Source organism: Myotis lucifugus, unplaced genomic scaffold (assembly GCF_000147115.1).
Source record: "Myotis lucifugus unplaced genomic scaffold, Myoluc2.0 scaffold_366, whole genome shotgun sequence".
NCBI lineage: Eukaryota > Metazoa > Chordata > Mammalia > Chiroptera > Vespertilionidae > Myotis > Myotis lucifugus.
This window is the reverse complement of record NW_005871414.1, coordinates 621,340-636,410: the sequence shown is the minus strand read 5'-3', so window position 1 is coordinate 636,410 and position 15,071 is coordinate 621,340. Positions and strand designations below refer to the sequence as shown.

The window sequence follows — 15,071 nt, the reverse complement described above, 5'->3', positions numbered from 1 at the left end:
TATCTACAGCAGATTAAAACATTACACTGTGAAAGTGCCATTTTGCTGCTCTCTAGAGGAGCCAGAAATGTAAGATGATGTGGCTGTATATTAGCAGTCAACCGAGTACCATTTTAACTAATTGGAAACCGTTCTCCAAGGTCATTTATAATCTCAGTTCCTAAGGTGCTTGCTGTACCTGTCACCTTTTTAGCAAGGTAAGTGAAGCTAGGATGGCAACCGTCTCTGCAGCATTGTGGATGCAGCAGGTTCCTTCCTCTCACTGTAGGTCACAAAACCATGTTAATTATTCCATCAATGCAAATGTCTACTCTGTGATAGGCCCTGGAGTTAGGAAGGTGAAGACTACATCCTTGTTCACAGTGAAGTGGCAGGTGACAGAAAAGGGAAAAGTGATTGGGATGAAGTGCATCAACCTTTTTTTTTTTTTTTTTTTTTAAGGACATCGTTTTTTGGGTTTTTTTTTTCATGTATAGGGCGTAATGTCACAGGAAAGTCATAGCATCCTGCCACCTATGAAGAACAAGCCCAAGTTGCTGTTGGATGTGTTCTACACAGAGGAGCCATTCTTCAGGCACTCTGCTCTCTTCACACCCCGACATCATTGTTTTTTAAATATATTTTTATTTCAGAGAGTGGGAGAGAGATAGAATCATCAATGATGAGAATCATTGACTAGCTCCCTCCTGAACCCCCCGCCCCTACTGGGCACGTGCCCTGACTGGGAATCGAACCTTGACCTCCTGGTTCATAGGTTGTTGCTCAGTCACTGAGCTATGCCAGCCGGGCTTATCAAATCTGTTGATGCTGTGGGCTGGTCATGCCCCTCATTTAGATAAACCTGCCCTCATATCATATCCAGATTAAGTTCTTTTATAATATCCAGATTAAATACTTTTATAATATCCAGATTAAATTCTTTTAGGAATAATAAGAAAGTCCCCTATGTGCTTTAGTGAAGATGAGGAGTCAGGAGAACTGGCATGTTTCCTTGTTGCTAGTAAAACAGGTTTGAGGGAGGTTATGTCATCATCTCTGACAGGTGGCACAGCGGGGTAGGCTTTCCTCTGGAGCACCAGAGGGCATGCATTTATGCTGAGACCACAGGAGCTCTTCTGGAGTGGGAGGCTGTAGTTTTATGCCGGGATTTAAATATTAGTAAGTAGATCTAAGCATTAGAAAAAGTAAAACACTACTATTAGTTAACTGTACTAGGCAGTGACTGTATCACACCTTCTTTAGTGGGTTGTTTGTATTTCCTTGTTGAGTTAAAAGGATGCCTTCCTAGAGTCAGGGAATGACCAAAATGGATCAGCCTTCTCTCTGACAACCATTTGGGGGGTAGTGGTTGTGTTATAACTTGAGATGATCACGTTCAATTAAGCTATGAGGCATGACAGGATGCATACTGTTAAGAGCAAGTTTGATGCTCTGGTAAGTGTGAATGAAAGCCTGAGAGTTGCCAATCTGATGAGGTGTTAAGACACCTTTTCTGAAATTTGCCCTAAGAGGTAAAGGAGTAGGCTTCACCATCTGAATATCATGTTTGCATGATAGAACTTAACCCGTTGTGCACGTAGAGACTATCTTTGCTTTTATAAAATCTATATCAAATCTGCTGTTAAATGTTGGGCCCTCAAATTCTAAGTACAGGGTTTATTTCTTTACTCCAGTTAATGGTGCTCATGGGCATTCATAGCTTTTCCCAGTGAGGCTCACGGCCTGGCCCTCTCTTCTGTTAGTGACTCAGGGCTCTAGCATCCTCTCCTAGGACTGCTGGGCATCTTCTCTCCATAACCCTTGCAGTGGTCATTCTCGTGGCTTCCTGGCTACTGATGGCGGTGCAGCCGTGTTCTGTGTTTCTGGGATTGTGTTCCTTAGGTGAAGAGGAAGGAGGTATGTCTAGCTGGCAGTCAGGTCTGAGAGATCCGCCCCCCAACCACGCCCATCCGAGCTTCCTATCACCTCTGAATACCCACTTTTATCAACACAAATCTCAGAGTTAGGAGGCTGAAAATAAGGTGGGGTGTGACTTATCTTATTTTTGTTACTTAAAAGCCAGCTTGCCATTACGTGTGTATGCCCTTGGGTGTGTCAAGCCATGATTTAGAGCTTGGGTCCTCCTCCTAATTCCCTTAATCAAATTCTGAGCAGTGCATTTTGCTGATTACAGTCCAGACTCAGCGTTCCTGCCAGGCCACAGCCCCGCTCCTGGTTTCTTTTATGTATTCTCAAAATATTTTAAACAGACATGCTATGGCAAGCGATTTCTAACCTAATGGGAATCAATTTAAATGGGAAAACATTGGAGGTGCATTCACTGCTTGTTCTCTGCTCTCTTCCATAATTTATGTGTTCTACTCAACTACCTGAGTATTGGTCGGTGACTTCTGAGCCCAGTAGAACAGACGTTCATAGACATTTCCATCGTAACAGCCAAGTGCTGAATTTAAACACTGATCTGTGAAGTCGAAAGCATCCGTTAACGAGATGGCATCCTTCCTGAGAGAAACAAACAAGAGTTTGTGAGTATTGTAGACTGCTCATGAATCTGATTATTCTGGAATGGTGAACAACAACACCTAATTAGAGGTTGCTTCATTATTCACCTTCGAACAACTCAGCTTTAATTTTTTTTCAAAGTTTTTGTATTTGATCAATTATATATGCACAGCATAAAGAATCAGATAGTTCTTTGAGGTTATTTAAAATGAGCATATCCTGTTCTCTCACCTCCATTTCCTAACCCCCCCCCCCCCCCATTCCCACCCAGAGCAATCAGTTTCAGTCTTTTAACTGATATTTTTGGTTTTAACCTGAACATCTCTAAGTAACTTGTTTATATTTCTGTTTCTTGCTGGTTCACTTGTAGACATTATCTGTTGACTCTCTATTACAACAGATGAGGGTTTATTTTTAGCACCCTTCTTCTGACCCCTACCTATGCTTCCTCCTCTTCACCTTCCCGCCTCCCAGTATAGCTACGATTTTGGCCAGACTAATACTCAGTGCTTAAAGTAGTATGACTGTACGTATCTATATATATAAAAGCCTAAGCGACCATTACAACCAGATGACCAGACGGCTGGTAGCTATGATGCACACTGACCACCAGAGGGCAGACACTCAATGCAGAAGCTGCGCCCTGGTGGTCAGTGCGCTCCCACAGCCAACCTCCTGTGGCCAGCCAACCTCCATGGTCCCTCCCCCCGGCCGGCTGGCCCCGATTGGCCCTGATCACTGGCCAGGCTGAGGGACCTCACCGGTGCACGAATTCGTCCATCAGGCCTCTAGTCTTATATATGATTATGACTTTATGTATCCTGTTCACAGCTGAGCTAGGTCCCACCACATCTCCCTGTTGCAGTGACCTACCTCCAGGCTCGCTGTCCTCTCTCCAACACTGCTGTTGTTAATCCTTAGTGATTTCACTGTCTATGTAGATGTTCCTCTAAAGCTCAGCTCCTCAGTTCTTTGAATCTCCTGCTCCATTGACCTCGTTCTACAGCCTCCCTCTGTCATCTTTGCCACAATCAGACACCAGGACTCATCATTAGCATCTGCAACTTCTCTGTGATCTCAGCCATGTTTCCTTCTCTGCTCCTGTCTTCCTAGCTTACTCCCTTTAGTATTCTGACTTCTATCTTCCTTTTTCCCTTTCTTTTTTTTTTTTTAAAGAATATATATTTTATTGATTTTTTACAGAGAGGAAGGGAGAGGAATAGAGAGTTAGAAACATCGATGAGAGAGAAACATCGATCAGCTGCCTCCTGCACACCCCCCACTGGGGATGTGCCCGCAACCAAGGTACATGCCCTTGACCGGAATTGAACCCAGGACCCTTCAGTCCGCAGGCCAACGCTCTATCCACTGAGCCAAACCGGTGTTGGCCCTTTTTCCCTTTCAAGCAACAAACAGTGTTTTATTTTAATCCCATTGAATGAAATAGTTTCTAAAAAATATTCACACGCTTTCCTACCTTTTTAGCAAAGAATGTAAAACACAATATGCGATTATTTGTTTAAACTCTTCCCTGACTCTTGTTTCAAAAAGCATTTGAGGTGACTGGGATACTGGACCTATTTTAATTCTTTCTGGCTGACCCTATGTCATCATTATGAGGTGATTTCATGTAGGGCTCTTTATCATTCTGTGACCCCACTGGCACCTACCAGTAGGTCCCTCAGCCCCCTGGTGGTCTCACTTTCCTCCTTATCCCACTGAAATTTCGTGGCTTGTTATGTTACCTCCTCAAAAATATATTCAACAATTTTTCTTGCCTTGGTTTTTGGCAAAACCCCATCTCTGGTTATCTTTAATTTTCCACAGACTTTGTGCCACCACCTTTGTAGTTATGGCTGGAAAAACTAATACTGACTGGGGTCATAGGGTTTATGGGGGTCCTTATGATTGCCCAACAATCCTATTATATTGCTCTAATTCATTTACTCTTTTATTCTCTTAGGTGATGTTTTGTACTTTGTCTTCTATCCTCAAATCTAATTTCTCCATTTCCCCATCTCTTTTACCTAAATCACTTTGCTTCCTATTCCACTGATAAAATAAAAGTGGTAAAAGCATTCCCACCCATGCATTTACCCACACAGTGCTTTTCTCTTCATAGTACAGGTCAACTGCCCAGGCTCCCTTCTGAGGCCAGTCCTTCCTTGTCTACTAGGGAGCAGTGTTCCAGAAATTCTCCTGCCTTTCCCACACTCCCCTCTCTACTGGATCATTTCCATCAGTATGCAAACATGCTACCAGTTCTCCCCTCTTAAAAGTAAGCCTTTGACTCCTCCCGGCACCATCCTCTACCCCGTATCTTGGCTCCTCTTTATGACATTCTTTAAAGTGCTATGCTCACGTATACCTGGTCTTTCCACTTCTTTTTGCTGTTCTCCTGGACTAGATCCGTATAGGTTTCCACTCCCACCACCCCACTGACGTATCTCTTGTCATGGGTCACCCCAGCATCATCTTTGGAGGGGCCCAAGACTCAGTGTTTGGGCTTCTTCCCTTCATACTCTCATCCTTGTGATATCATCCTTCTCATGCTTTAGATACCAGCCACAGGCCAGTGACTTCCACATTTCTCTCTCCAGTCTCACTTGCTTACTAACGTTTTACCAGATTTCTAACAGGTTCTTTAAACTTAACGTGTTCAAAACCAAATCCTGAGCTTCTAGCTTTCTCCTGTCTAATCTGCCCAGACCTGCCCTCCTATCATCTCTCCCATTTAATGGCAACTCTGTCCTGGCCAAAAACCTGAACTCCTCTCTGCCTATTCCGCCCCAAATCTAACCTGTCAGCAAGTCCTGTTTTATCTTCAAAGTGTATTCCAGCTCTACTTTCCACCACCTCCCATGCTGTCACCCTGGTCCAGCCCACCGCCCTCTCCCACCTGGATCATTGCAGCAGCCTCCTCGCCAGTCGCCCTGCTTTGCTCCCTTGTCCCCCACCCCCACTCCGTTCTGAATCTGGCCGCTGGAGTGATCCTTTGCGCTGTGCTATGCTCAGAACCTCCCGTTCTCACACTAAGTAAACGCCAGAGTCCTAAGTCTTTGCCGTGATCCACACCCCCTCCCTTACCCCCCTCAGTACACCCTGACTTTCCCACCTCTACTCTCATTCCCCACCTCAGCCACGCCCCTCTAGCCCCTGTTCTCCAGATGGACGTGCCAAGCACGCTCTGGCCTCCACCATTTCTACTTATTCTCTGCTTGGATGCTCTTTTCCCAGCTGACCACATGGCTCCTCTCACCTGCCCCCTCCAGATTATTCCTCAAACTTCACCCTCCCTGGGTGGCCTTTGACCTATTTAAAATTATAGTCTTCCCCTCCCCTCCCCCCCACTGCTAGCCCCTTTCCTTTCCTGCTGTCCTTTTCTTAGTAGCATTTATCACTATTCCGCACACTGTGTCTTTGACTTATATTTTATGTCTGTGTTTGTCTCCTCTCCTCTAGGCTGTAAGCATTTGTGCCCTTTCATATCCCTCAATTGAAGAGTATCTTCTTTAATCATTTTATTAATGATCTGCTCCCTTCTGTTTTCTCTGTCTCCTCTTTCTCAACCTTTTTTTCAGATGATGGACAGGATCAGACCTCTTACTATTTTAATTTTTTCTCTTCTATTTTTGTCTTTTTGCTTTCTTTCTGAGGTTTCTGCAATTTTATCTTTCAATCCTTCATTGAGTTCTTCATTTCCATCTCATTTTTTAATTTCATAGAGCTCTTGTTTTTTTGTTCTCTATTACTTTTTAAGAAATGAAATTCTTATTTTATGGTCACACTATCTCCTCTTAACTCTGAAGATATCACTCATCTTTTTTTGACAGTAATGTTTTGTTTTTATGTAATTATTTTAAAAATTACAGTTAAGATACAATATGCTGCATGTGTACGATGTAGTGATTAGACATTTAACATATGAAGTGACTGCCCCGATAAGTCTAGTACCATCTGACACCATCATAGTTATTACAATTTTTATTATTTATTTTTATAAATCTCCCTTTTTTAAAAAAATTACTGATCTTTTAAAAAAAGTTTTCTCCTCCCTGAAGATTCTCTTGTGTCTTTCAAGTTGCCTCATTCTTGCTTGCTTTGGTCTCTTTCATGTCAGGGGCTTTCTGCAGGTGTCTGGTCATAGCTAAGAGGGGGGCATTAATTAGCTGATTAGAAGTCTAGTTGTGCTTGTCAATGTGGGTGAATTGGGGAACCCTGGGCTGGTCAGATTCCCTAGAGGAGGATCATGTTACCATCTTCCTGCAGGGAACTGGCCTGGCTGCCCACTCCGGGAACCTTGGGAAAAGAGGGCTGAGGAGGGGCTGAAGCCCCTGTGTTCTGTAGGGCAGCCTCATCCGCAGCTGTTTACCTTCTGCCAGGGTGGGGCCAAGCAAAGCCTTAAAACTGCTCACGGAGGAGGGGAACTGGGGACTCAGCTCTTTCTGAAATAGACTTTGGGACTCAGCTCTTTCTGAAATAGACTTTCAACCCATCCTATCAGTCAACTTTACCCCCACTGTCAGAGGCACATGGTCCTCCCTCCAGTTCTTGGGGTTCTTGGGTGTAACTTGGTTGCTTTTCCCACTTGTAGGGAATGATTCACCTTTCTCAGGTCTGCTAAGTCACTGTTTGTTCATCTACTTCCAATTCTCATGTTTCTTCTCCTCTAAGTGTTCTTTTTCTTTGTGGGTTTATGCCTTTTTAAAAATTTAACCCATTTGCTGATGTTTTAGTGAGGCTTCAGGAGGGAACAAAGTAAATGCATATGTTCATCTGCCTTCTTTACCTGGAAGTCCCCCAACTGAGATTTCACGATCACGCGAATAAAAACTATTTGGGTCAGTTAACTACCATTACACAGAGAGCTGGTTTTTAGTGTCGCTTAGAATCATGTGCCATCATTTGTCATCTCAGAAATCTGAGGGTGATACTGGATAGTCAAGGCTGGGAATTGTGACCCGGAACTGTTAAAAGCATGGAATCTCTTACATACCTAATTATCCTGCACTAGTAGGAAGATGACTTAGGAACCATAATGTGAGTAAATCAATTTGTGGGCTTGATGCCTGCATTAGTTGTCTGTTTTCAGCCGGGCTGTTTTGTCTTGCATTGTACATTTGTAGAGTCAAGTCAAGCACTTAGAAATGCTGTTGCCGATAAAAATCATGCTTAGGAGGTGTTAAGGTGATCTTTTGTGTTTCATCATCACTATCAGGACTAGAACATTATTGTCGTCATGTGCTTTTAAAATGCCAAGCTTTTTAAAATTAGAGATACTTGGGCTTACTGCAGTACTCAATTATGCTATTAATGGTTTCTATCACTGGATTCCCACTTATATTAGGAAAAGTTTAATACTTGAGTAATAATTTTATCAAATATATTTTTGATGGTTTAATTGGACATTTACTGACCAACTTATCTGTGAGGTGCTTATGTGGAGTTACAAATGGTATGCAACATATTGCATATTATTATAAATAAAATAATTTGGTCTAGTTTTTTCTTTTAACCTCCATTATGCATATATTATTTTAAATTTCAAAAATATATTTTTTTAAATTCTCTTAGTCTTGTTGATAATGTGAACTCTTGGAGGTTCTAGGGGTAAAAGTCACACACCCGTGTGTATAACCCCTTCACCCCCAATACCACAGGCATCATATGTTCTCAAAAAAGATTGTGTTCTCAAGTTAGACCATTTTTCATGTTATGAACAATGGTGACTAATTTGTATTGTTTTTTTAAAAAATATATTTTTATTGATTCCAGAGAGGAAGGGAGAGGGGGAGAGAGAAATATCAATGATGAGAGAGAATCATTGATTGGATGCCCCCTGCAAACCCCCCACTGGAGATCGAACCTGCAATCTGAGCACGTGCCCGGACCAGGAATTGAACCATGACCTCCTGGTTCATAGGTTTACACTCAACTACTGAGCTATGCTGGTCGGGCCATTGATTTGTTGTTTCACTTAGTTATGCATTCATTGGTTGTTCCTTGTATGTACCCTGACCAGGGATCAAACCAACAACTTTGGTGTATCAGGACAACCCAGCCTGGGCTGTTTTGATACGGTTTATATCATTGCATCAGTAGTATGTCATAACCCTAAACTGCACTGCATTAATGTTGCATTTAAAAACTATTTGTGTTATTACTATTTGTGTTACTGTTTTGCAAATGAGTATATGAATTACTAGGTTTTAAAAAAAATTTCCTCTTGAAGCTAAGGAAGGATTAAAATAAGTTAGAGTTTGCTTAAGCAATTTGAACAAAGACAAGGATATAGGATTTGAAATAAACAAGAGCCCAACCTTAACATACAGCTTAACACATTGCGGGCGGATCCCAAGCATTCTCATGTTTTCATATTAGTGTTTTACATAAATGTTAAAGGCATGCCTTACAATTAAATACCCATTGCATTTTGAAGTTATTACATGTTCTTGCAAGCTAATATCTTTTTAAAATATACTTTGTAAAACGTTTTTTGTACTCGTTCAATAGAAACTTATCTGGCCACCGGGTAAAGTTAGTAATGAAACTACTGGTGTGCAATGTGTTAAGAGCTCATGCTCTGGGGTCAGGCCCCAGACTGTACCTGGCTCCTCCTCTGGCTAATGATGTGACTTTGGACAAAGTACTAACTCTACGAAGTCTGGGTTTCCTCCCCAGTAAATGGGGAGAGTAACAGTATCCACTTCAGAAGGCTGTAAGGCTTCCATGAAGTGATGTATGTAAAAGCTTTTGGCCTAGTGCCTGGCACGCATAAGTGCTCCTTAAGTATTAGCTGTGCTTAGGACTCATTAATACATATTATTCATATGTAATAGGCTTCATCTTACTCATATTACTTAGATACTATTCCTATTTCCTTGACAGTGGTGAAGAGTTCTTAGGCATTTTTATTTCTGTTTTTCCCAGTTTTTAATTAATCCATAATGCTTTCTGTTGGTGTGATAATGCTCGGGTGTAAACCTCTCCAGGGCTGTGGCCGCTTTTGTCAGACCCCGTTCAACAAGGTTTTGGAGCTGAAAGTTTTGGAGTTAGACGTGACCAAAGGGCGAAGGGTTATTTTCTGAGGACTCCCACTCACCGGATGAGGAAGAGCAGGTCCAGGTAGGCTGATCTCACCATGTCTACTTGGGCCCCAGACAGGAAGCCATCATGGAGAAAGTCGCCCGCGGTAGACAGGATGCCATGCAAAGCAAAGAGATCACAGAGGCGCTGCAGTGCCTGCTGAATGGCTGGTTCATGGTCGAGTTTCTGCAGAGCTTCTACGAAACCCTTCACCGTGATGTAGTAGCAGTGCGCCTACAAGGACACAAAGGTGCGTTAGCCTCTCGCTCCGATTTCTGGCTCCAGGTGCCCTGGGGATGCGCCTGCTGCAGCGTGTTTCCCAGCAGGCTGACAAGCCACTGCCTTTCTCCCAGCTCCCTGTGGGTCTTACCGAGCCCTTTCCATAGTGTGTGGGTGCACCTGTGTGTGTTGGGGGCTGGTGGGCTCTGGAACAAGGCCCTTAGTTTTTTCATTTTGCTTGGGGCAATTTTTAAAAAAATATGTATTTTTATTGATTTCAGAGATAGAAACATCAATGATGAGAGAGAACCATGGATTGGCTGCTTCTTGCACACCCCATACTGGGGACCCAGCTTGTAACTTGGGCATGTGCCCTGACTGGGAATCAAACCGTGATCTCCTGGTTCATAGGTCGACACTCAACCACTGGGCCACACTGGCTGGGTTGCTTGGGGCAATTTCAAGTAGGTTTGAAAGTAGAAAGTACAGGAGAATTAGAGGCTGGCCTGGGGACAGTGGAGGACACCACTTGTCTCAATAAATACTGTTTTCTTGTCTGCATGTTCAAGGCAGTAGGAGATGTATGCGGGCGCATGCTGTGAATGAGAAAGGAGGGGTTCAGTATGTACATGAAATTCATCCCAGCTAGAGAGGAAACTCCTTGAGGTAAGCAGTGCTATCATTTAGCCCATACGCAGCAGTCTGGCAGTAGTTAAAATAACCAGTTGGTAAGTGACCACTGACCTCAACCAGGCAGGAGCCCCTCTGCCAGCCAGGCTCCTTCTCTGGGACCCCCGTTCTCCACAGCCCAGCAACTAAAGCGTTAGTGCCTGGCCCAGCAGGAGCCTCTCAGGACTCTGCTTTCCCTGAAATCCTTTTGGGCTGCCCTACTCTCCCCAAGACAAATGCACAACTGGTTTTACCTGGTAGGATGTGAGTTCCATGGGGAAAGAGCAGAAAGGAGAGCATGCCCGGCCGATGTGGTTGGTTGGTTGAGCGTCAGTCTCATGCCAGTGGGTTCGATTCCAGTCAGGGCACATGCCTGGGTTGTGGGTTCGATCCCCCAGAAGGGGGTGTGCAGGAGGCAACCAATCCTATGTTTCTCAATGTTTCTATCTCTCTCTCCCTCCCCCTTCCTCTCTGAAGTCAATAAAAACATATTTAAATAAATAAAATAGGTCTCAAATGTTTATTTGCATATGGATTACCTGGCAGTGACTTTTAGCAGCAGGCTTAGAGTGTCTTGAGGGTTCAAAGGTGTTTACCCAAGGGGAAAAGGAATGGGTCATTCCAGGCTCATGTGCAAAGGGCCACCCTTTCAGGAGGCAGCAATTTAACCTGACTGAGCACTGGAGTGTAATGCAATGAGAGGCCCTCAGGTGACGAAGGGCTGTGAATGACGGGTTGGGATTTAATTCTGTGGGCGTCCGGCAGCCACTAAAGTCTTCAACAGGCCAGAGATCTGAGCAGGTTTTTCACTTGGAAAGAATCTGCCTTTCCCAGAGAGGCCTCATAGGGGTGCTAATGGCACCGGTTTACCACCTGGGCCTGTGCTCTCAGCCTTGCTGGGTTTGCAACATTTGGATGTGGAAGAGGAGCGGGTTGCTCTGCCGGGTCCTACAGCCCTTGCTGCTCAAACTGGACCCAGTTTGGTAAAACTGGAGACTTACCTTTTTCACCTCGGCCCGGCTTCCCTGTTCTAACCTGAGTGCCATGTCCTGAAGTTCTCAGGCCCGGAATTGAGGAAGGGGTGATGAAGAGCTGCCTGAGAGCCGCTCCCTGGGGAAGCAGGAGGAGGGCCAGAGAGAGAAGGTGGCCTCCACGCTTCCGGGAAGGCTAAGTGAACGTCGTCGTTAACTTCGCTGTAGGTTGATTTTAATCTTGCCTCCTGGCTAATGTGGGAGTGGAGTGGAGGTATCTGTACACTAGGTGCCTCTCTAAATGTTCCATGCATTAACTCATCTAATCATAATCATCTTCCAAGGTAGGTACTATTATCAGCTCCATTATGCAAATGAGACTGAGGCATGGAGAGGTATGTTCCTTGCCCAAGGTCACATGGCTGGTAAGTGGTAGCAACGAGATCCAAACCGGGGCATTCACCTCCAGTTAAGAGTCTGTACTCTTTATCTAAAAGGAAATTAATTTGTTTTCCAATTACAGCTGACATACAACATTATATTAGTTTCAGGTGTACAACATAGTGATCAGACATTTATATACCTTACGAAGTGATCACCCCAGTAAGTCTAGTACCTATCGGACACCACAAATAGTTATTACAATATTACTGACTACACGCCCTATGCTGTACTTCACATCCCATGTAGTCTGTGTTTTCTTTTTTTTTTTTTAATCCTCACCCGAGGATATTTTTCCATTGATTTTTAGAGAGAGAGTGGGAGAGAGATGGAAAGAGAAATATCGATGTGAAAGAAATTAATTGGTTGCCTCCTGCATGAGTCCTGACCAGGGGCCAGATCGGGGAGAAGCCTGCAACCAAGGTACATGCCCTTGACCAGAATCGAACCCAGGACCCTTTGGTCTGCAGGCGTGCCCTATCCACTGAGCCAAACCAGCTAAGGCTAGTCTCTGCCCTTAACTGCTGCCCTGAGTTGCCAAAGCCACCAGAGGCTGAGTGCCAGCATTTGCCCCAGGTTGTTGGGGACGATGTCTCTCCTGGGCAGGGCTGACTGGTAGGATCAGAGCCCATCAGGCCTCAAGGGCTCTAACCTGGTGATACAGACAGGAGAGTGAGAGCCCAGAGAGGGAAGGACTGCCTGAGGTCACACTCTGCTCCTTCGTGTCCACCCCTCTGCCACTGTTCCCGGCTCCTCCCCTGTTGCTCTCCCTCTCTCCCTGCACCCTTATGGTTTCCAGATGGTACCCTGTTGGGAGCTTGATGGCCTCCCAAACCACAAAGCCCCGAAAGTGCAGACTTCCCTGTCCATTATGACTTTGGAGACAAGGCAAAACCTCCCAGGAAGCCCTGGGCTGGTTGAGCTCACCCTGTCACCCCCCTCACTGATGCGCAGTGGCTCCCCGGGGGAAAAGGAAAGGACAGCATCTTCACCAGCCATTTCCTACCTCTGGGACTAACGCCCGAGTTCTCTGTCCACATCCGTGGAACAGAGGTTATGCTACTCTCCCTCCCAGGGTTGTGTGTATGAAACGAGGTAACCCTGGCAAACAGTGTCCGGTCCATTTGAAGGCAGGACAGAGGTTTGGAAAGTGGGCGGCTGTGGTTTTTGTGGTAGGCTGGTGAGAGCACAGCCTTGGCTCTCCCTCCTCTGTGTTGACAGGACATTTAGCACATTGAGCAGAACCCAGGGTGGCGGAGTTAATACCGCACCTGCCAGTGATGGAGGTGGCGGTCACCAGGTGGCGCTCGTGTCCAGCCTGCCCGACCTGTGACGCCCCTGCAAACTCCTCCAGAGCTCTCCTGTTTAAGGCTGCCGTTTTCTGGGCCTAATGGCTGATGTTTGAAATGATCCCTTTGATTTTCTAGCTGCCTAAGCTGGAGCTCATTTTTATTTTCTTTTATCCCCTTGATATCTCTCATCTAGCCACTTCTCTCCATGCCCTCTGCCAAGTTCCTGGTCAGGGCCACCCTCAGCCCTCACCCAGACTGCTACTACCTGCTTCTAACTGGCCTCTAGCCTGCAGTCCATCCCTCCCCCTGCATGATCCTTCTAGAATGAAAATGATCAGTTCACTCCCCCTCCATACAAACTCTGCAGTCTTCCCGTTGTAGTGAAAACAGCCCCAACTTCTCACAATGGCACAGAAGGTCCCAGGCCCTGCCTGTCTGTCCTCGTCCCCCCTTTCTCCCTCTCCTCATTTCAGTCTTCCTTTCGCTCCTCCTCGGGGAGAATTTGCATTCCTCCCGATCACCACACCTTTTCTTGCCTCCTCTCGCACCTGCTGTTCCCTCTGCCCGGAAACCTTCCTCTCCAAAGCTACAGCCTCTACCCTCTGCCTGGCTGATTTCAGCTCATCCTTGAAGTCTCGGCCTATATGCCGCCTCTGGGAAGCCTTTCGGACGCCACAGGGTGGTAGAGGCGCACCTGCCCCGGATCCTGTCAGCCTGCATCTCCCCATCACAGCACTCCTGATTGCCGCTGCGATCGGACACTGCTGAGCCCCCAGGACCCAGCCTGATGCCCACTGTTCAGTGGTGCTCAGATATGTGCTGGCTGCTGGGAATTATGCACAAACACAAAACCCTGGAAATTCAACCAGACTTCTAAGGCTTGCCTGCGGGACGCACGAGGAGGCTTGACCTGCTTTTCTACCTGGGAGGAAATATTTGAACAACCTGAAGCAAATCCAGTAACACCGCCTCATTACGTTTTCCCTAAGAGCTGCCAGCAGGATGCTCTGGAGTTAAGCCCTCTAATTAAAATACCTGGGACTGAAGTCTTGGAAGTGGAATGAGGGCAGGCGCTGGCAGGGCTGGGGAATAGGGGCAGAGCGCAGGTCTCCCCAGCAGGCAAGCCTTTCCGCTTCCGCGGACCACGGCTCACCTTGGCAGCCTGCAGGTGGATGACGGTGGTCTGGTTCCATGCCTCGTGCTCGTCAGCCCCGGATTGCAGCCGAGTCTGCAGGTGATGTGCTGAGTCCTTTATGAGCCTGGAGGCCAAAGACGAGAAGTTCAGCGTGACCGAGTGGGAAAGAGACGGGTGGTGCCCAGACCCTCAGAAGTAGAAATAATCCCGTTATTAACCACGATGTTACAAAGCTGAACGCTCCATATACATGACCTCTTCAACTCTTCTAAGGGCAGGCATCCCCAGTTGGCGGTGGGGAAAACTGAGTTCCAGGAGAGCTTAACTAACCATCCAGGGTCGCACAGCTAGCATGAAATGGAGCTGTTCACAACCTCAGAGCTGTAAGCAGACTCCATCCCTTGTTTGCAGGCCATTCTGTTGACGGACTCCCTGTGGCTGAGCAAGGAGAATGGCTTTTCTCTAAAGGCTAATGAGGCCTGCAAGTCACCTGGCTGCTCCAAGTTCTGTCTAAGGGACCTTAAAATAAAGGAAAACTAACCCTTGTCCTCCAAACCACTAAAATGGTCATTTGCCATTTGCTTACTAACCTTTATTCTTCTATTTTCTGTTCCCTGCCCATCTCATGACCCTTAGCATTTGTAGGCAAAGCAAACTGTTTATTAAGCAATATTTTACTTTTTCAGGGAATAAGTAAGCAGATGTCACATTGAATTCCAAGCAAAAAGCAATATAGACATTTAATTACCTTAATTA

At 45.6% G+C, this 15,071-nt stretch overlaps 1 protein-coding gene and 1 non-coding gene across 3 annotated transcripts in view; both read right to left on the bottom strand.

The window, feature by feature from the left end:
* The window catches only part of ACOX2 (acyl-CoA oxidase 2), a 37,702-nt gene that overhangs the window by 1,278 nt on the left and 21,353 nt on the right, over nucleotides 1-15,071 (bottom strand). Inside the window, exons 12-14 of one of the 2 annotated variants that reach the window (XM_023765001.1) lie at nucleotides 14,334-14,439; nucleotides 9,605-9,822; nucleotides 2,372-2,502 (exon numbers count right to left, since the gene is read on the bottom strand). In XM_023765001.1, the coding sequence (XP_023620769.1) occupies nucleotides 2,372-2,502; nucleotides 9,605-9,822; nucleotides 14,334-14,439 (455 nt within the window). Of the gene's footprint in view, nucleotides 1-2,369; nucleotides 2,503-9,604; nucleotides 9,823-14,333; nucleotides 14,440-15,071 lie in introns of both variants that reach the window. The other variant, XM_006101493.3, reaches the window with a different exon arrangement.
* LOC111828452 lies at nucleotides 469-597 on the bottom strand. The gene has a single exon (XR_002832323.1). It is a non-coding gene; the product is annotated as a small nucleolar RNA SNORA11 (small nucleolar RNA).